The 23,690-nt window shown below is 34.8% G+C and overlaps 1 protein-coding gene across 28 annotated transcripts in view; it reads right to left on the bottom strand.

The window, feature by feature from the left end:
* Positions 1-23,690, bottom strand: part of ADGRL3 (adhesion G protein-coupled receptor L3) — a 638,839-nt gene that overhangs the window by 321,218 nt on the left and 293,931 nt on the right. For all 28 annotated transcript variants that reach the window (XR_005554203.1, XM_039322771.1, XM_039322772.1 and 25 more), the window contains one exon: positions 10,830-10,939. Coding sequence is in view for 27 of the 28 variants with exons in the window: in XM_039322771.1 (XP_039178705.1) it covers positions 10,830-10,939 (110 nt within the window). In the remaining variant the exon portion in view is untranslated. The remainder of the gene's footprint in view (positions 1-10,829; positions 10,940-23,690) is intronic.

Genomic DNA, 23,690 nt, shown 5'->3' with positions numbered 1-23,690 from the left:
AAACTTGATGAAACTGAATGAGAAGACAGCAGAATTAGTTGCAATTGTGAGATGGGCAGCTATATAAATAAACAAATAAATGCAATGATTAAAGCACAAAATCAAAAACACCCCAAAAAATTGCAAGGTTTAAAGATGGAAGAATAAGAAACAGCAATAATGGAGAAATGGTTTGCTTATGGGTCCAATTCATGATGTTGGTTATGACTTTTAAATCCCCTAAAACAATCTCCACCTGGGAAATTGGCCTGCCCTACTCATTCCAGCTGAAGGAAGATGCTGCGGACCTGTCAGTCAAGGAATGTCAGTGGACTGGTTGCTGAGCATCCAAAATACGCTTATGATTATGGGGGGAAGGGTAGCTGTCAGAACATCTAATCTGGATTGTAAGTAGCTTTTTGGGGGGGTCTATCATAAATTTTAAGAGTTGCTAAGTGACAGGTCATAAGTTGAGGACTACCTGTTCAGCCTTGGCTCACTTTGTTGACTTTGAGCCAATCTGTTTTGCCTTGTTTGGTAATGGATGCAACTTTCTGTCCTCAGGAAGACAATGGAACCCCTCTTTTCCCAAGGACACTTCACAGCTTGATACAACTGAAGGTATTTCTATAATCAGTGAAGCATACACTGATTTCAAATAAAATCAAATATTTATTTATGTTAAACACATGCTGATTTCTTTTTTGTATTTTTTACTAATCCAGAATGTGTTAGCACATAGAGTGAGAAGGATGTCCTTATCAGAGATTTGAAGGAGTTGTTACCTAGGCAAAAGGGGCTGAAGTATTTTTTAAGTCCAGCAAAATAACTTTCAAAAGTAGATTCTTTCCTGTCAGGTGCAAGAAACCAAGAAGCCAGGGCAGAGTTCAAAAGCACTGCAAGTTTATTCCACTGAACCCATTCACAAGAATTTGATCTATTAATGGTTGATGCAAATTGGTGTCAGATCAGAGTCAATGAACTTCAAGGGGGGCTGGACTTAAACCTTTTTTAGGGGCCTAGGGACTCCAGACTGACAATGCATTTGACTTGCCTTCTGGCTCAGCTACACTCCCTAATTCACTGAATTGTAGGGAGGAAGAGGAGGCACAGCAAGACTTGTAAGATTCTGCTACAACAGCTAATCTTAGTAAAAATAGTTATAATCTTCCTGGGAATTCATATCCTGGTTTGCTCCATTTACATTGTCTTGATCCTTGGTTTTTTCTAAAGCCTGCTTCAACATCTGACATCTCCCTTTTCACATAGGGCTTTAAACATTATTTTGCTAGTGTTTGCTAGGTTTTGAAATTAAGGATATTGTACAGTATTTTGCATAATCTGTTAAGTGTCCTTTGGTACTGGTATACAAACCAATCACTTCCAATCAGCTGGTTACTGTGTTAACTGTGTACTGAAATTCTGTACACAGTGATGTTAACATCCAAGATGTCTTAGAAATTATCCCCTATTTACAAGTAGCTCTACAATAAAAGACTACGCTAAATCAGCACTCCGGTCTTTAGTAAATCAGAAGCTACAGGAATTGATGGAATATGTACAGAAATATGGCAAGCAACAGAAGAAGAATCTGTAAAGTTTCTCACCAAATATGCCAGCAAATTTAAAGATATCAGATGGTTGTTTCCAACAAAGAAGCATGGGTCAGATATAAGAAATCTATGCATCAGAATCAACACTGATGTAATGGCACATAATCAATAACCAAGAATCTATCCAAATTCTTTCTTTCTTTATTTAATTTATATGCCACCCATCTCAGTGTCTAACGGCTCCTTATTTTTGTAAGAAGAGGAGGCAAATATATATAAGAAAAAAACAATCATTTTAAACTAGTTTTGTGATTTTGTGGAGGATAGTAAGCAATGTAAAGATAATCAAACTAAAAAAGATGTTTGCCCAGTTGAAGAAAAGATGTTGGTGATGCCATCCTACAGCAATACAGATATTGTGAACAGGCATAATTAGTACTGATTATAATTACTTTGACATCTGCTGGAAGACACATTCTACTAAGACAGTCCTTCCAGTGATTTCTTAAATGATTGGAGCAATTTTATCCTTTAGAGGACAAAGGAAGCCAAAAGAGGATCAACTATCTTGACTTGATATAAACCAATAGAGAAAAGGTAGTCAAGGAAATGAAAGTAGCTGAAACATTAGGGCAAAATTAACATTTAAGACTGGAGCTTTTATTTTAACAAGAACTAAAGCTGACTGCAATATACAAGCATATTTTGGACTTCAAAAAGTGAATTTGAATGAATTCAGATCAATTATTTTGTAGGATTTCATCACAGGTAAACATAATAGGAAAAATGAATCTCAAGGTAGAAGGGAGTACACAGTGGTCCACTTACCCAGAGAAGTGGTGGACTTCTCTTCAGAAGCATTCAAATATGGTAGTCAGTAGGCAGCCATCTGTTAGTGATGCATTAATATAGATTTCTATACTGAGCAGGCACTTTGAATCATTAGTTTAAAGAGCCTCTAAATCTATGAAAAAAAGTCTGATTTCCCCTAAATATTGTTTGGCACCAAATTAATTAAGAACTAGTAGTCTAGTAGTCCTGGAGAAAAGAGCTCTCACTTTTTCTCAGATTGCAGTTTTGCCTTATTCCCCCCCCCCCATTAGTAATGTCAAAAGCAGTGGAAATATCATTATTTTGTATTGTCTGGATCTTCATAAAATTTATTTACTGTGTTTCAGGCCTGATGAAAAGAGAAGATTTAATTTAAATTTTTGCTGAGTTGGAAATATTCATTAAATTCTTATCCTGCATTACCGTAGTATGAACATATCTAATTTTTACTAATGGGTAAGCCATGTCAGTTTTCTGTCAGCAAGAGAAAAACAGTTGAGTTTATGTTTTCATTTACTATGATAGTAACTAGCAGTCCTTTTATCCAGGTTATAATATATAACTGGTTTTATATTTCTGCCTGTTTTATGTGCATCTGAAATGCACATAAAACGATTTAAAATGCATATATAAAAATGCACACATAAAAAATTCACATCCCCAAAAAATTTTTATGTGCATCCAAAGATGTACAAAATATAGTGAAAGATAGTGAAAACTCACAGCTAGTTCAGAAAATGGTGAGAGAAACACCAATAAGTTATACAAAGGTTATACTCATACTCAACATAATAAAACTTTGCTTAATCTACACAATATCTGTACTGACAACTGATACAAATTTAAGCAATGGCAAAAAGATATTTCCAAATTTGATTGGCAAGGCAAGAAAGCAAGGATTAAATACAAACTGCTGCAGGATACTAAAGAAAGAGAGGATTACCAGATATGAAATTGTATTTTGCAGCTTGTTGCTTAGCGTGAATTAAAAAATGGGTGACTGTAAGAAATAAGCGGTTATTGGAATTGGAAGGACATGATTTAAAATTTGGTTGGCTTGGCTATTTGTGGTATCATAAAGTTAAGGTTAATGTAGATTTTAAAAATCCTTTTATTAAACTTGCCATGTTGAGAATTTGGAATAGGTATAAGGCAAAATTGTTTCCTAACATCCCTTTATGGTTTTCATCCCAAGAAGCTTATTTGAGAAGGGAAATGATATTTAAACAAAAATAGTAAAAAATATGCTGATCTGCTAAACTTTTCCCAAGGAGAATTTAAATTTAAAACAAGAGAAAATGTAGAGTTGGAAGGCTTTATACTCCATTGGTTTCTCTTTGATGAGTTAGCGGAAAGTTTTAAACTTTTAAGAAGAATTATGAATCTGAAAATGGTAAGACTGAATTAGATGTGGATTTGTGTACCAATGATGATCATATCATTGCTAAGATGTACAAACCTTTATTGAAAATGGATACAGAGGACGAGCAACTTAAAGACTGTATGATAAAATGGTTAAAACATTTTGGATATAATATATAGTTGGATCAATAGGAGAATATGTGGAAGAAAGGATTGAAATTTATATTTAATCTTTAAAAAGTAATTTTTTTAAAAAAAATGATGGGTTGCTAGTATATGATGCCAGATAAGCCATCAAACATATACAAGCGAATTTCAGATTTTGTTCGATATGTAATCAAACCGAGGGTACACTTTTCATCTTTGGTGGACATGCAAAAATGCTAGAAATTATTGGGATCATGTATATATTCTGATTTAGAAGATTTTAAAAGTGAATGTAAATAGATTTTTCTTTGGGGTTTAATGAACAAGCAAGTGGAAACATATGGAATTTTGCTTTTATGTATGATAAAAGGGGTCCCGTTTACTGTTTTCCCTGGGAAGCTAGCTAGGAATATTGTCCATGGTTTAGAAGTAGATCACATGCATACCGAAGATCCAAGGCTCAATCTTGGTCTTCCATCATTCCAAGAAGTTTGAACATTTAAGCTTGCGACTAAGCTGTTAAGCTTAAGCAATAAGCTCTCTAAGCAGTTCCTGTTGCTCTTGCCTTCCATACAGTGATCAAAATAGTGTTGACATTTAATCAGCTTTAATTAGTACTAGTTGCATTGCAAAGTTACTCAATGTTTTATAAGCATCTGGATAAATCCCACATAAGCCGATTGGGCAGTCATCCACTGAGACAAATGTACTCAGACAAGAAAGGTCACAGTCACAAGTTCATAAGAAACACTCTAGGAATTGGGTGGAAAATTAAGTGAATGACTGTAAGATATACATAAATGATGAAAAACTAGAGCAAATAAGATGAACCTGTGTACCTTAGTAGAAAGTTTACTAAATATAGGAAAGCAGATAAAGAAATTTTACAAAGTGCAAATATTGATAAGAAAGGCTACAGGGTAATAGGTGATCCATTTGGGAGATTATTTGTTTACTGTAAGAAATGAAAATGGCTGTGCATAAGAATGTGCTTCTGCCTACTTGTTGTATGGAAGTGAAAACTGAGTATGATAGGAGAAGCAAACAGGAATGGGTTACTTGTCCTGGTGAGAACCCAAGAAGAAGGTTGGAGATTAATGTGTGCTTATAAATGTGGACTGAACAAATAAGTGAGTGACTAGTGTGAAAGAAGTATATTGAGGTTGTTGAGAGTAAAAATGATGATCCAACTGCAAAATAAATATACTGCAGGAGAAGTAGCAAATGTGTCTAGGGGAAGGGGAAGATTGAGGAAGTTGTGGTTTGATAGAATTGGAAAATTTAAAAAACAAAATGCAATATATGAATTGATGTACAGTCATGATGGAACTAAGGAAGGTTTATAAAAATAAAAAAGGTAGACAGTATAGTGATGCAAATAATGTATATGTATATGTCATGTATATGTATGTATGTGAATATGTGTGTGTGTGTGTGGGTGAATATGCTTCATATTCTATCTCCATTTTTAGTGTTTTAGTGTTTTTAACAATGATCTACTTTATATATTATGACATTTGTTGTATTTGTTTGCTTCAGAAATATATTTCAAAATGAAAGTCTATGGAAGTATGAACTCTTTTAATGTCTTTCTAAGTGGGAACTAAACATTGTTTTTTTAACAAAAATATCCTCATTTTTTTTTCCATTTCATTCCAGTATTAGCTACCTATTCTTCCACATGTTATCACAATAGATGTTGGCAAACAGCTGAACTTTGATTTAAAGATGAATCGGTAAACATTTCTTTAAAAACAAAACATTATATAGATTTACAAAGATCAGTGTCTTGAGTAAAACTATGCACAAAAAATCAATTTGCACATAAAGTTTCTTAGGTGAGAATCAGAAACAGTTTCTGATTCTAGGGACCTGTGGAGGAGAAAGCAAAGAATGGCATTAAAAAAGGTATTCTTTACAAATGCTAACAGATTTATCAAGGGAATAACTTAGATTTCAGCTAATATAAACAATGACTGTTCTGAGAAGAAAACGGGTAAAGGAGAAGAGAAATGCAAACAAACACAGTTGTTCCATGGACTGAAGGCAAAGATGGAAAAAATCTGTCTTGCTATGAAAAAAATGACAAAAATTTTGGTTACTGGCAGTGGATAAAATAAGAACAAAACAGGTTTTGAAATATTTAACAATTAAAATAGTTATAAAATGTGACATAAGATATTACTGTACCAGATGACTTATGAAAACTATATTTTGATAAGAACCCCTGCTACAAATTCAGTAGGGTCTAGGACAGCTTGCCATGGCCATCTCACCGTGGCCAACCCGACACGACCATTTCGCCATGGGATAACTCGCCACAGCCAACTTGACACAGGACAATCCACACAGTTTAACTCAATGTGATAGATGTTATACACCACTGTTTCTTCAACATTATTTCCATTTTTGTCAATGGAAATAATGTTGAAGAAATAGTAGCAGATAACATTTATCATGTTGAGTTATCCCACGTGGAACTATCCCACAGTGAATTGTCCTGTGGCGATGTGGCCATGGCAAAATGGCCATGGTGAAATGGTTGCACTAAGTTGGCTGTGGTGAGATGGCCATGGCCAGTTGGCCAAGGCGAGTTATCCCATTCCGCAGAGCACATCAGAAATGAGGCTAACTCTTCTGATGAATTCTAGTTCTTCTGCTTTGCATTGAAAACTGTATTTATAACTCTTCATTTCATGTATAACTACTGACATGAAAAACAGTAGCTGTTGGGCCATTTACTCTTTGGATAAAATTCAACACATGTGGGGAAGAATGAAGTTGCACTGGTGACTTCACTGAAAAGCCAGCTTCCACAAGTATAGTTCAGTGTCTACACTGAAATAAGTAGGTTCTAGATGCAAACTTTTGGTAATATTATAATTTATCTGTACATGATCAGCTGTTTTTTTCCAGGAACATTTGCAGGGAGTAGAAAAAGGGGCAGTGTTGGGGGATGCAACATCACAATGCAACACTGCCCCTTTTGTATATGAATGCATGTTCAAAATGTATGAGGTTTACATTTTAATGCTCTGTTTGCCATCCTCACTCTTCATCTGCCCTGTGAACATTCCTGGTTTTTAGATATCCCTTATGGAACCTAGCATTTGAATAGGATCAGTGTGTCCTATGCTTCATATATGACAACATCCCAGCTTTGGCATAGCACAACAGTGTTCTAAACCAGCGGTCTCCAATTTTTCTGGCTCTGTGGACTGGCCGACAGTGGCGGCAATGGTGGCAGGGGGAAGAAGGGATGGTTTTGTGTAAGTGGCGGGTGTGTATGCACTTGCACACAAAACTCCACTTGCACCAGTGGAGCTTCATGTGTGAAGGTGCCCACTGCTTGCACAAATGGAGTTTTGCATGCTCGCGTGCTTGCCTGCTGCTTCTGTGGCCAGATGGGTGGTTTCTAAATTTGATAAATAAAATAAAAAATACAAGCAATGCAAGCAATAGATACAAGGGCTAGGATCTCTCTATTCAGACACCCTGTGGTTTATCAGGGTGTTCACTATTGATAATCCATCATAACAAATATATGTTGGGGACCCCTTGGAAGAAAAGGTCTGCCAGGAGATTTTAAATTATCCCCTCTAATCAGCTGGTTTTGGTATTTATATTTCTCATGACAGCTTTGTGACATTTTTGAGTGTGCAAAAACTGGCTAGTTTGTGCAGTACTGGAGACTGTGGAAGGCTATGTCAAGTGTGAAAATGAGTCATTCTACAATCTTGTGATGCTCTGGAAGATGTTGTTTCATCCTGTTATAATACTGCCAGAGTAGACATAAGAAAAAAGTTGGCATCTTGATATGTCATATAGAATTTTATGTAATGCTAGTATCTAGCAAGTTACTTCTCTAGAAACTTTTCAAGACAACTGCCCCAAGACCAGTAATTAAAATAAATATATATTTTCTTTTTGACAAATTCTATCTCTCCAAGTACAGTACTCTGCTGTACAAGGAGAGAACAGATTGTTTTAGTTATTTATGATCAATCATTTGAAGATGAAAATATCACAGTATTTAAACACCCAGAATAACAGGAGGTTGCATTATTTGAGAGGGATGGTGGTGATGATGGTTGCCTCTTTATTTTTTGTGGGGTTGTTATTTCAAGGTTGCCAGCAAGCAGCGTTAAGAAGAAAGGAATAGAAAGACTCTTAGTTACTATGGCAACAAACAAGGAATTCAAGGCCATAAATTGATCTAGGATACGAATCTGTTTGTCACCAAAGTGACTCTCCCTTTAGCTAGCACTACTGTCTGAGTTGAAAAACCTATCCTGATCTCCAGTGCTTCATAGATACAAAACAGTTGAAAATTTTAATTCTAAACTTTAAAGCACTAGATCAAGGGTGTCAAACTCGCCATGTTACGTGATGTATCATGACTTTTTGTATTGCTGGCAATGGGGTGGGTCGTGGCTTCGGTATGATGAAACCGGCCTGCAGGCCGGTAGTTTGACACCCCTGCACTAGATGGTTCATGGTTTAACCAACTTAGGACCAAATTTTTAATATGAATTTCTCACACTAACTTCAGCAAAAGAAATCCTCTTAAATATACATTTACCTTTGGAGGCACAACACAGCACAAATATGTTTGTTGATACACAGAAGAGAACATTTTCTTGCATTGTTCCTAACCTATGGAATCAAATCTAACTCCCTACTACTCTGCCTTTTGGAAAGATACTCAAGACCTTAGATTTGTATAAAATATGAGATTACCGTATATGCCGACGTACAAGGCGACCCGGCGTATAAGACGACCCCCGTCTTTGTCGCCGAGCCGCATTCCTAGAACGTCGTCTTATACGCCGGAAACTACCAGTATTTCCGGCGTATAAGACGACTCGGCGTATAAGACGACCCCCATCTTTGGTGCTGATTTTAGCGCTTGCGGAAGTCGCCTTATACGCCGGCATATACGGTAGATTAAAATGAGGTTGGATAGTGGAGTCAATCTTATTGTGAGAACCTATATTTACCTCTGAATGTTGTGTAATGCTGCTTATCATATTAAGCCATAATAAAGATGAATTTATTTGGACAGGGCATTTTAAGTGAATGTGACTGAGTGTGTTATCCAGTATTTGAATTAAGATGATTTGAACTTTTTGTAAAACAACACTTAAACCATTTTAAAAGGCGTTATTAGCTCTTTTGCCAACCCTGTTAGATAGATAGATAGATAGATAGATAGATAGATAGATAGATAGATAGATAGATAGACAGACAGACAGACAGACAGACAGACAGACAGACAGATCATATATATTTTGGGTACAGTTTATTGTGGGAATGATGTAAGTTCTTTTAGTAGTAATACTGCCCAAAATGGGCATGACCAAAAATCTATTTACATATCTATTCAGTTTCCTACTCAGATTTGCTTCTTTCATTTATTAATCATCCTTCAAACACATTCCCTTTTCCTGAAATTACTCTACTTTGTGGGTTAAATTTTTTTTTTGTTAATTGTTAATAAAAATTTTTCAATAAAAAAAATCAATGGGCCTTATTTGCAGGTGGATAAGATTTCAGCCTAAAAATGTCTCAGATATTACTAATTTCAGAAACATTTCATTTTATGAAATATTCTCAAGTGTTATTATGCTCATTTAGATAGATGAATAATACAGTATAATCTGAAAGACAGTTCTCAAGTTTACTTTTGTGAAAATCTTACAAGTGTGATGGAGTAAATGCAAAGTTGTCCAAACATTACATGTCTGAAATTGTGTTACACTAAAAGAAAGTATGGGAGGATTGTTCTGAGAGTAATTATAGAAGAGCAGTGCAGAAATGATATATTCATACATATCACAACAAAAAGATAGATTTTATTAATAATTAAGCAATAATTAAACTACAAGCAATAATTATACTACAAATTCATGCTAAGTACTGCAGAAGTTCCCATTTCTTTATATAAGACAAAGAGTGCTGAAATGACCAAAATTTTATCTGTCTCTCAACTGATTTTTAACACAGGTAGTCCACATTTACCAATTGCCTCCTTTAGCAACTGTTTGCAGTTAATGACAATAATGAAAAAGTAACTTTGTGACCAATCCTCACATTTATGAGCTTCATAGGTTTATAAATCAAAGGAAAGCTGAAGGAAGATTGTAATCCCAATTGTGGTTGCTAAACTAGGACTATCTGCAGATCCCAAAAGAAAATATGGAAACAATCTTCCTTGTTTGTCCTCTTTCAGAAATTGGAATGGAATACAGGAAGTTCTCAGTTTATAACTGGGACCGGAATTTTGGTTGTAAGTCACTGCGGTCGTAGGTTGAATCAACATGTGACCAGATCCAATTTTATGACCATTTTTAAATGATCCTAAAGAGAGTCACTGTGGTCATTTAGCAAATCACATGGTCATTAACATGCTGTCATTCGTTTGAATCAACTTTCCCCAGAAACCAGCAAAAAAAGCAAAAGAAAAAGCAAATCATTATCAGATGACTGTGGGACACTGCAATTGGACATAAATGTGAGCCAACTGCCAAGCATCCAAGTTGCAATCATGTGGCCGAAAGGGTGTGCACACAACATTTTGTGACAGTCAGAAATGTATTATAAGCCATAAGAGTAGTAACTTTGGACTGTCTTTATACAAATGGTGGTAAATCGAGGACTACCTGTATACTGCTTCAGAACTTAAGATTCCATTTACTTTTCATAAGGCTATAATTACTGTGAGATAAATAAAAATACCGGGGATGGGGAAACGGAACTTGATGGCTTTCTGTTGAGAACCACAATTCTACGTTAGTCAATTTCTTTACTATCACACCACTGCTCAGTTTGTCAGAAGACACTTATGGAAGCATGAAATAACCTAAAAAACCGAAAGCCAACAATTATAGCAATTTGGTATAGTGGTACACCACTAACAACAATAATAGCAACTACTATAGTAATAATAATACATACTGTAAGGGACACATTCATATTGCACTTCCAAGTACTTGTATGTTCCTGGACAAGGGTCAGGAAACACATCTGGGCCGGCAACCACTGCACATTGGGTCCGGTTGCTACACCTGAAAAATGAAAATAAAAATCAGATTAAAAATTGGAGTAACGTAGATAATGATTCCAAAGTGTAGAAACATCCAGGCCAATATTTCATTTAATTCAAAAATATTATGACTGCAGTACTTTAGAAAGTTACAGCCCTTTTCAAGACAAGTTTGGTTCCTGGTGACTTCAGATATGTGTCCATGGATTTTTCTTGACAGTAATACTGCCATCTATTAAAAGCAGAATATCTATCTATCTATCTATCTATCTATCTATCTATCTATCTATCTATCTATCTATCTATCTATCTATCTATCTATCTAGCTATCTAGCTATCTAGCTATCTACCTACCTACCTACCTACCCATCCACTTACCCACCTACCCATCTATCCATCCATGAAAGCTACCCGATACAATGAAACAAGAATCAATATTATAATTGATATTGAAATAACAACAACAACAATATTAATATAAAAATGTATGTCTAGAACAGGAAATTTCCACTATTGTATTGATTTTAAACAATTATTTAATTTTTCTAGTAAAAGTACCTAAACTGATGGCAAAAAAGTTTACCTTAAATATATCTATATCTATATCTATCTATCTAGATCAGCGATTCTCAACCTATGGGTCGTAACCCCATTTGGGGTCAATCGACCATTTTTCGGGGGTCGCCAAAGGTGGTGATCCGCCATTTTCCGCGGCGCCTTGCACACACGCCGTGCATGGGGGCGCCGCCGTGCACGTGCACCGCGCATGGGCGCCACCGCGCATGCACACTGCGCATGGGTGCCGTGCGCACGAGTTGTGCGTGGGGTCATCGTGCATGCACGTCACGCATGGGGGGGCGCCGCGCATGCGCAGAACATTTGTGTGATGGGGGTCGCCGTCACACAAACATTGAGAAGCACTGATCTAGATATAGATATAGATATAGATAGATATAGATAGATATAAATATATAAAATAATATATTGAAACACCAGTTCAGAACACTGAAAGCTAATTAACAAAACACTTAGCAAAATACAAGTTATTATTTTATGCCTGAAAACAGAGCTATAGATGGAATCAAGATATTTAGGGCCTTAATAGTTATGCTTCAGATCATACTAGTAATTAATCAGCTGGAATAAGAATAATAAAGTGATGGCCCAAGGTGACCAGTTGGCTTTGTGCCCAAAGTGGGAGTAGAACTCATAGTTTCCAAGTTTCTAACCTGATGCCTTAAACACTACACCAAACTGGCTCTCTAATAACTAAAGTGTATCCTAGAGGGCAGCAGTCCCCAACCTTTTCACTTAATTCACAATTTACTTAGCAGCTGTCTTGCTTAACAACAGAAATTTGGGGCTACACTGTGGTTGTAAGGTGAGGAGTACCTGTATTTGAAGAATGTTTACATTCCCTACAAAAACAAGTATTTTTTATAAATATCTCAGTGCAATTCCATTTTGAAGTTACACTGTGTATACCCTAGTTATTAAATGGCCCACTGATTATTGAATATCTATAAATTATAGTTAAGTACATTTTTACAGCTAAATATCTCACTATATTTCATAGTTTTAGTGAGTTATGACCTTGATTTATGGACTCAAAGTGAGTAATATGTTTTTTATTTTTCTGCTAACTGCCAATGTTATAAATTTTTTACTACTATTTCTGTAACACTTACCTAATAATTTACATAATTATATACATTATACTGTATATCATATACCTACATACTTTATATGAGAAAGTGTGTGTATAAACACACACACACACATAAACACACACACACACACACACACACAGTCCTTATTTACTAAAATGTTTTGAAATAGTAACAACTCCACAAACAAGTCTGTCTCTCAACATATCCTAGGCAACATTTCCAAAAAATGTGATAAAAAGTACATCAGTAAAGTTTTTTTGATCAATTGTAATACTATTTTTCTTTCTTTTTCTGTCAAGGAATTTAAAATATTTCACTATTGTAGTTGCTTTTGAATTAATTTGCATAGATAAAAATATACGTATTTCAGCAACATAGATATCAAAAAGTGTAAGTTTAACTAAAACATATAAATAGAAATGTTTCCTTTTCCTTCTCTATATATTAGTTATTTCATCTCCCAGAAAACTGACCCTATTATGCCACATGTTATTGCTAGTCCCCTATCTCAATTCCTCAGTTTTTCCAAAAAAAATGACATAACAAGCTTTTATTTTTTCTTTGATGTATAATTGCAGTTTATGTTATATTTTCTATTGTGCCAGAAAATAAGTAGCATTTGTTTATCTGTAATATGAAGAATGTATTTATTTATCTGAAATCTGAAAAGGTATAATAAGCAGGCAATTCAAGGGTTCTGTTAAGTTATTTATTTATTGGAATGTATTAGTAGTGGTATAATTTATGATTACTCCTTTTAAAACCAATGTAGTTAACCAATGCATGTAGGAAACACATCATAATAGTAATGGGGGACTTTAACTACCCTGATATCAACTGAGAGACAAACTCCGCAATGTGGGAGATCAAACAGGTTCCTGACCCACCTAGCTGACAACGTCATCCCCCAAAAGGTAGGGGAGGCAACTAGCTATACTGGACCTTATTCTTACCAACAGCAAAGAAGTGATAGAGGGAATTGAAGTTGCAGGAACTTTAGGGGAGAGTGACCAGGTCATATTAGAATTCAATATAAAGCAGACACAAGCAACAGAAGATAATCAAACCAGTGTCCTTAATATGAAATCCCCTCTAATAAATCAAAGCCCCAATTTTCTTCAGCCTTATTCTGGCTTTCTTCCTTTGCCAACTAGCCTTCCATATCAGTGCTTTTAGATCATCAAATAGATCTCCCTTTATAATTATATAATTTGAAATAAAGGAGACCACTTAACTGCCATTTTTTGGGAAGCGCTAGCCCATTTATATTTATTAAGTTGTCTCCCTATTATTCCAATTCCCCATGATTGCCCTGATACGCTTATCTTCCATTCAATGTGTTCTTTTTCTTTCTCAAATTTCTTCTGCTATTTAAAGTTTTTTAAGTCCAAAATTATTATAATCTTTTTTCCAATTTTATTTCTTTTGTGTAAATAAAAGGAAAAGTCTCCAATAAAAATAAGAAAATTTTTGGTCCCCAAGTTTCAGGAACATATAAATCCAATTAGATTAAAATTGTTCTTTTAGTGCTTTAATTCCTCTGGGTACCGTATATGCCGGCGTATAAGGTGACCCAGCGTATAAGACGACCCCTGTCTTTGGTGCTGAGTCACATTCCTAGAACATCGTCTTATACGCCGGAAACTACCAGTATTTCCGGCGTATACGACGACTCGGCGTATAAGACGACCCCCGTCTTTGGCACCGATTTTAATGCTTGCGGAAGTCGCCTTATACGCCGGCATATACGGTAGTCAGTCGCCGCTATTCTTACAGGGTGGGATAGAAATTCCCTTCCCTCTCTCCTCACAGGGGGGAAAGAAACTTTGGGCAGCTTTTACAGGAAAAAAAAATACTTAGGATAAAGAGAAGATCAGATCTCACCCAGTGGTCATTAGATTTAAAATATTTGGAAATTATCCAATAAAATTAGGGAAAACATTCTTTCAAAAATTAAATAAATTGATCACTAAATTTATATGGCAAAGGAAAAAACCCAGGATTAAATTAAAACTCTTGCAAGATACGAAAGATAAAGGGGGATTGGCATTACCAGAGTCGGAAATATACTACCAAGCATCAAGCTTAACTTGGCTAAAAGATTGGATGGATTTGAAAAATACTAGAGTTTTAACAATAGAAGGATATGATTTGCAAGCAGGGTGGCATGCATTCCTATGGGATGAAAAACATAAAATACACAGATATTTTCAAAGACACATAGTTAGGAATGCATTGCTACAGACTTGGGAAAAAATAAAACAAAAACATTATATAAGAATTCCAATGTGGTTATCCCCAACAGAAGTTCTGAAATACCCAAACCTATTGGATATAAATAAGATAATTAGATACAAGGAATTAGTAAATGAACAGGGAAATTTGAAAACAAAACAAGAATTGGAACAAGACATTGGCAGAGAGATTGATTGGTGGACATTTACACAAATTCAATCTAAATATACAGAGGACAAAAAATTATATGAAATCCAAAAAGAGCCGCAAGAATTGGATAAAATTATACATGGAACAGAAATAAAATTAATTAGCAATTTATACAAATACCTATTGAGATATAAAATGGAAGACGAGGTTGTCAAAGACACAATGATTAGATGGGCAAAAAATTTCGGATATAATATAGAATTGGAGAAATGGGAAAAAATATGGGAAATAAATATAAAATTGACTATGTTGGCGGCATTCAAGGAAAACCAGTTGAAAATGTTTTACAGATGGCATCTTCCACCAGCAAAGCTTGCCAAGATGTTCCAGAATGATTCGCCAACATGCTGGAAATGTAAAAAAGTACATGGAACATATTATCATCTATGGTGGACATGCCCAGTTGCAAAAAAATACTGGTCTACAATAAGAAAATGGATCCAAGAAATACTAGACCAATCTGTAGACTGGAAACCAGAGATCTTTTTGTTGGGTATTTTAAATAGAAAATATAGTAAAGAAATATGGTACTTAATTTTACATATAATAATGGCGGCAAGAATAGCATATGCACAGTGCTGGAAAAATGAGAATATACTATCAGAGGAAGAAGTAATAAGAAAAATCCTGGACTGTGCTGAGATGGACAAATTAACAAAAGAGATAAAAGAAAAGGAAGACACAGAGTATTATATAGTATGGAACAAGGTGTATGTCTGGTTGGAGACTAGAAATAATAGAGGAGAATAAATATGGAAAGGTCAAAAGTGAAAATATGTGTATAATAATGTATAATAATAATAATATGAATTATTCTTAGTAAGAAGTAGAACATGAAGGAAGAAAAATGTAAATAAGAAATAATGGGGCTATAAGGACAAATATTCTAAAGAAGAATAAGGGGGAAATATAAATATTAGATTACCGTTATTTAATTGCTGTAAAAAAAAAGGAGGAGTATATATTGTGTATGTATGTGTGTTATGTTTTGCTTTGTTCTGCTTTGTCTTGTTAGTTAAAAATAAAAATTAAAAATAAAATAAAATATTTGGAAATTAGTTGAAAATAAGGATTTTTTCTGTTTAATATTTAAAAATTAGACCTAAAAGAAAAAAATATTACAAATATGTTTGATTTATTGATTAACCCAGGCAATATATATATAATGGTTTAGATTTATTAAAGGGGATATTGTATTATTAAGTAGATGATTTAATATGGTGGGAAATAGATAACTTTTAGGAATAGAACAAGACTATAGTCAAATTGATAAAATGTGTATTTTGAATATTAGATTCTGTTATGAATTGAGATAAGGGAAATTTTGGTTACTTAAAGCCTGAAAATTAAAAATATCAAAGGTTAAATTGGAATATTGATGGGAAATTAAAAACTGGGGAAAAATTAATAACAGGATATGGATTGTTTATGAAGATTGAATGTTAAAGGTAATTAAGATACGTATAAGTTAAAAAATTATTGATAAATGTAACAATGATGTTTTACTGAGTTGATATAATAAGAACTGTATTAGCTTAAATACGAGACAGTAAATGTTAAAGGAAAAAGAGAGGAAATATTTGATGTTGTAATTTCAGATTTGTACCAAAGATTTTTATATGTTATCGAACTATTGATTAACCCAGCCACCATGTTGCTTTTTAAATACTTAAATGTAAAATTGGAAAATTAATAAAAATATTATTTAAAAAATGTGGATAGACACTACCACCATCAGATGGGTCTGTAAGTGGCTGACAAATCAAGGAGGGAAGTAAGCAGCGGGGTACCCCAAGGTTCCATTTTGGGCCTAATACTCTTCAGTATCTTCATAAACTATCTAGATGAGGAATAGAAGGGGAACTCATCAAATTTGCAGACAACACTAAGGTGGGAGGAATAGCCAACAGAAGACAAGCTCAAGTTCAAAAAAGATCTTGACAGTTTTGAACACTGGGCCCTATCCAACAAAATAATATTCAGCGGTGATAAAAGTAAAGTTTTACACTTAGGCAAGAAAAATCAACTGCATAGGCAGAGGCTAAGTGAAACTTGGCTTAATGCCAGTAATTGTGAGAGAGATCTTGGAGCCCTAATGGACAATTGCTTCAATATGAGCCAACAATGTGTTGTCTGTTGTTGTTAATTGCCAAGTCATGTCCGACCCATCACGACCCCATGGACAACGTTCCTCCAGGTCTTCCTGTGTAGAATGTGTAGAAGCAGCCAAAAAAGCCAATGCAATCCCAGTCTGCATTAATAGAGGCATAGAATCAAGATTGCGTGAAATTTTAGTACCACTTTATAAAGCCTTAATAAGACCACACTTGGAATACTGCATCCAGTTCTGGTCACCACAAAAGATGTTGAGACTCTGGAAAGAGTTCAGAAAACAGCAACAAGAATGATTAGGGAGCTGGAGGCTAAAACATATGAAGAATGGTTGCAGGAATTGGGTATGTCTAGTCTAATGAAAAAAAGGACTAGGAGTGACCTGACAGCAGTGTTCCAAAATTTAATCCTACAAAGAAAAGGGGGTCAAACTATTTTCCAAAGCACCAAAAGGCAAGATGAGAAACAATGGATGGAAACTAATTGAGGAGAGAAGCAACCTAGAACTAAGCAGAAATTTCCTAATGGTGAACACAATCAATCAATGGAACAGTTTGCCTTCAGAAGTTGTGGGTGCGCCATCACTGGAAGCTTTCAAAAGGAGAGTGGACAACCATTTTCCTGAAATGGTATAGGGTCTTCTGCTCAAGCAGGGGGTTGGACTAGAAGCCCTCCAAGGTCTGTTCCTCCAATTCTATTATTCTATGCTCTAAAACATCTATAGCATTAAAAAAACCAAGAATTTATTTATTTTTACTTATTATACTCTGCCATCCAATAAACCTTCAACTTCATCCAGATGCTCTGACTCTAATTAAGGTACTGTATTACAGGGTCATAAAAAGGGAGGTTTTGTGTTAGATTTAATTGGTTTGACACCTAACTTGCATTAACTGCAATGTTTTACTAACTGGCTATTCTAACATGATGTTCTACAGCAGAGGTGTGAAACTGCCGGCCCACGGGCTGGACGCGTCATGTGGAAGCCATGTCCACCCCATTGCCGGCAATGGCAAAACTTTCCCGATACGTTAAGTGACATCACGTGACCTCGCAGGTTTGACATTTCTGTTCTACAGTCAGAGTGGTGAAAAGATTATTTTCTGCTAGGTTATTTTCCACTGTTTCTTATTTATGGTACTTGAGAGATGAGATGAGTCATAATAGTCTTATGATGCTAATGCAGTCACAACAGTCTAAGGACACTAATGCATTCCAGGGTTCTCTTTATATTTTATCAAATTTGTTTTCAATCGACAACTCATCTGAGTTTTAGTTTAGCAGAAACATATCTTTCTATATTAATTTCATTCCTTTAACAATAAAACCAGTAAAATTTTCTGTATGTATTAAGCAGAACTTCTAAAAATATAAGCACTGATAGCATATACATTCTCACATACTTTTTATATTTTGCATATAGAAATGATTGAAGCTTCTGAGAGAAACACTTTTTGCAATTTGATCTGTAAGATCTACAGTATTTTAAACGGTGAAGGGTTTTACAAAACAATCTTCTTTGTTATTTGTTTCCTAATCTGCAGCTGCCTTAGAGTAAATCAGTCACACAAAATGAGTTTTCTTTGCAATTAATGCCAAGAAATCAAGGCTTTCAGCAGATAATCCCAGGATTTACATATGGTTCAATCAGTCATCAGTTGTAGTTTGTGAAATGGCTTGTTTGGCCTGGGGTCCAATTGGATCAGTGATAGTACCTATTCTTATTTCTTCTGAAATCTTTATTGTGACATCCATTGTCACTTTGTGTACCAGCTGCTCTTAATTTCACTGAAATGAAAGGCAAGGCAAAAAGTAAAATATAAGGAGAATATGAGTAGAAGTTACAAAATTATTAAAGTTGAGAGAGAAAAGCAGGTGAGCTCTAAGCAAGATACCTACAGAGCTATCTTAGAGAACATTCTTGGAACTACAATCTTAGAATAATTCTATCTCCACTAGTTGCATTCATGGCCAAATGCCCCCAATCTGGTACTTTTGTAGGTGATCCATTATAAGCAGCACAATGTCATGTGAATGGGTTTCCTTGTATTAAGATAACAAATGTCTTGCTTCCAGCTGGACAAGCCAATCTTCACTTGCTGGAGAACTATACAATATAAAATTCTGCTAGCTGATCCATCTTATATTGAACCACATGACAGCTAAAGCACTTCCTAATGAGCACAGTCCCTGACTCAGAGAAGCACTTCACATTTATCTGTGTCACAAACCTGGTCTTGCATATCAATGTGATAGACTCAAAATAGTGGAGAATTTGTACAAAAAAAATCAATTGATACATTTGCTTAAATGTAGCTGAAAGTGATTGCTTCAGTATTAGTGCACAAATAAGCAGGCAAGGGTCAGAGTCACATTAAGTTTAAAAAATAAATCTGAATGGCGCAGCCTCACAATTCCTAATTCTAAAAAAACAGTTCTTTGGTTTGAACATTGGAAAGTTTCAAGAGATGATTTCTGATAATATGAAATGACTGTCTATTTTTGTAAGAGATAAATCTGATACTGTAAGAGATAAATCTGAATTATAGCAAATATAAGAATCACAGTAATCAGATACGCTTTCAGATTTCCACTACTATCCTTTCTCCCTCTCTTCCCCAATGAATAATAAATGTACATAGAGTCCCACAGCATCAAATCCATACTTATCCATATCCAGCTGGCATTAGTATCACTTGTATTTGTTAGTTCATTTCACCGATGGTTCATATCATTTTTAACTATAAAAACTATTTGTTTTCATATATAACTTTTGCTATCATAGCCAATAGCATCTTTTACATATCTCTATTTTTTCCATGTTTTTCTACAAAATGAATTCTTCCCTGAGCAGGAACTGGACAAGAACATTTCCAAGATCCCTCCCAACAATATCACCCCATGATTCTATGATCTCCCTAAATATACAATTTTATGTAATTGTGTACATGATTTTTAAGCCAAACAGCATCCTGAGATGGAATTATCATGTATAATGAATTGCATTTCCATTTATCTGGTGAGGGATTACATTAGGTGGTTCACATTTGAAAAAAATCTAGCTACTCTAAATTGCAAGTATCAAGCAAAAGCTAGGCCTCGTGAATCAAATAGGTGACATTAAATAAATACGTTCTTTCATGCCTACTCAAAATCAATTCCTAAGAGAATGAGGCCAAGGAATAAATGTACTGAGAAACAGTACATAGAGGGGAAAAAAATGAAACTATGAATGGAGAACCTGGAATAAAAGGAAGCCAAGAACCAACAGGGCTCAGCCCACAACAAGTCATTATGAGCTTGCACACAAAAACTCAGAGGGACAGAAAGTTATTTTATTTACAGCAACTCAAAACTGTAAAAAATTGTTCTGTAGGTGGGGACACTGCTGAGAAACAACAGTGATTGAAAATGCCGATTATTCTTTTTCTGGTTTAGTAGAAATCACTTTAGCAGAAAAGTGATTTAAACAGATAGAAGTATATTGAAGGCATTCCTGATTGTTGAAGTATTTCAACACATTGATGACCATCTGGATGGAAAGAAAATGAGGTAGTTTCACTCCTCAACCTGAATCCTAAGTCTGTCCATCCATTCTTAAATACACACACATACACTATCCTGATAGAACCTGAACAATGTGACAATATTCAGTCCTATTCCTCTGCTACCACATTTCTATCCATTAGCCAGGTTCCCCCCCCCCATATAAGAAGATACCTAAAATTTTAAAAGTAGCAGCTAGGCTGACTCTTCCAATGAAATTACTTAATTCCCTCCTTATTCCCATTCTAGATTTGTCTTGCTACTCCAAAAGCTTAATTTCATTGCTGCAATTACCATTTTCTGAGGACACATCACAGTTTTGCAGTGGGAGAAAGCTATTTCATCAGACTGAACACTTACTCAGAAAGAAGCCTCAATTATTTCAATAGTGTTTATTTCCTGCTAAGCATGGTTCTTGTTTGAACTGTCATGAATGAAAATAAAATCATTTCATACTGAATCCTTAATTCCTTTATAAAGAATGTAGTGTAGTGCAGTGAAGTACAGTGGTTAGTGAGAATTTTGAAGAAGGATTATACAAGGATTCTGAATTCTACCTTGAGTTTCTTACAAGCAGGATCAGATAAACCCATTTGAGAGACTGGGAGTTGTGAGAGGTTTCTAAACTTGTGCAGATGTCATGTCTCCATCCATATTGGCAATGATTCAGAATACACTTTTACCCCTTGGGAGTGAGCTGATTCAGAATTATAACCACTGTTTTAGAAGAATAGATTAAAGATTGTTCTTAAAATAAATATGGAATTTTCTAGAAAATTAGCACTCTAATAAATTGTCAGTCTTCGCTGACTTCATAAGTAAAATCAGGCTAGAGATCATGAGGTCTTCCACATCTTTTGGATTTTCTCTCCCATAACCTGCAGATACCATGGAACTGGTAGTGCCAGCTAGGGGTTTGGAAATTTAACGTATCTGGAAGCTTACGTTTGGAAGAGAATAAGGTAAGTAGCTGAAATAGGTATCTTTCTTGCCAAATGTAAGGTTAGACTTTTCACCTTTTGTTATGAGTCCCAGGCTTTATGGTCGCTAAATAATTTGCTCTTTCGTTACCTCAAAGCTGGAGGTTTTGGTTATCCAATGGGCATCCCAATATGGTCAGCTACACCTCCTTTATTTGAAGTATTAATCCAGAACTGGATCATAGGAAAGAGATGGTGAAAAATCAATGGAAAGATTAGGGGGTGGGAGGCGTTGTGTTCTGACATATTATGAACTAGTAAAAAGTCTGGAGAAAAATAGAAGTCCACAACAGTCATTTACCATATACTGAAAGCTTTCTTTAATGTATCCTTACCTTATCTCCCCTTCAATTTAATTAAGGAGAAGGCAGTGTTTCTCTCTTGTATTCCATGCTTTTCCTTCTCCTCCCTCATTTCAAAGAAAGGATAAAATAGAGCTGGAAGGGACCTTGGAGGTCTTCTAGTCCAGCCCCCTGTGATGGAGCACTCATGATTTCTTTTTTTTTAAAATATATTTTATTGGTTTTATAGTTTTAACAAAAAGTGTTTAAGACACACCGTGGTGTTTGGGTAAACAAAGATTCCAACATAAAATCACACAATTACAGCTCAACTTAATACATTTGCTATCATCTCTCTATTTCCCTCAAGTAACATGGTAAATTTAATATATTTCATTTCTATCCTAAATTTCTATTACTACTAAACCTGTTTATTAAAACTTTAAATCAATTTCAATTACCATAATCAGATAGTGTTTTACACTATTATCACTTCAAATACCTCTTGCAAATATATTCAAGTTCTTAATCCCTCTCATCCCTTTTTTATCAGCAATCTTATTTATTTCTTCTTCCAATAATAACTAGTTTAATTAAAAAAAACATTATCATATCTTATCAAATCATATTATTATACACAAACATCTCTTAAGTAATTAAACATTACACATGTATATAGTTATAGTTTTCTTACTTCTAAATCTAAATCGTTATCCTTAACCTTTCAGCCAATAAGTCCATTTTTGTTACTTATAGTAGTCTTTGACTTAATTCATTTCCATTCATTAAAGAAACCAAATTCCATCCAATTAATTATCATACCATATCAAGCCGTATTATTATACACAAAAATCTCCTAATTAATTAAGCATTTCAAAATTCCAATCTAAATCAATCTATTATTCCAAGAAATGCATTCTTAGTCTCTATAAAGCCAAGTTTCTTTTTTCACTCCACATTTATTTATTTATTTATTTATTTATGAGACTTATATACCGCTTTAAGTGCGAGCACTCTCTAAGCGGTGTACACCAGTAAACAATGTTTATATATATTTACATTGCCCCCAACAATCTGGGTCCTCATTTTACCTACCCCGGAAGGATGGAAGGCTGAGTCAACCTTGAGCCGGTGAGATTTGAACCACTGACCTGCTGAACACAGTCAGCTAAAGTGGCCTGCAGTACTGCACTCTAACTGCTGCGCCACCTCGGCTCTAACTATTTATTTAACTTTCATATTTCCATATCAAATTTCCATAAAACAAAAAAGTCATCAAACTAAATTAAACACACATAAATATAATTGTAGATTTCTTACTTCTAAATCTAAATCATTATCCTTAAAACAATCCATAGAACCAACATTGCCTTTTAATCCATTAAACAGTTTTTACTAATTTAAACACGCATGTAAATAATTGCATTTTTCCGTTCTAGATCATTATCTTTAAAACAATCCATGAAGTCAACATTGCCTTTTACTCCATTAAAGATTTTTAAATTTGTTTTTCAATCTAATTCTGGGTTTCTTTCTATGCCACACAGGCTTCCATAAAAACGCTTCCCTTTCAACCAATAAGTCCATTCTCAATGCTTGTAATAATCTTTGAGCAAATGTATGTCTCTTTCTCTGCACTAAACGTCTTTTTTCTCTTTCAACCAATAGATCAGTTCTTATTGCTTGTAGTAGTTTTTGAGAGAGTATAGATCTCTTCCTCTGCAGTAAACATCTTTTTC

Source organism: Crotalus tigris, unplaced genomic scaffold (genome assembly GCF_016545835.1).
Source record: "Crotalus tigris isolate CLP2741 ecotype Arizona unplaced genomic scaffold, ASM1654583v1 scf7180000024124.1850442, whole genome shotgun sequence".
In the NCBI taxonomy this organism is placed as follows: Eukaryota; Metazoa; Chordata; class Lepidosauria; order Squamata; family Viperidae; genus Crotalus; species Crotalus tigris.
Note: the sequence above shows the minus strand (reverse complement) of the source record. Positions and strands in the feature narration are given on the sequence as shown.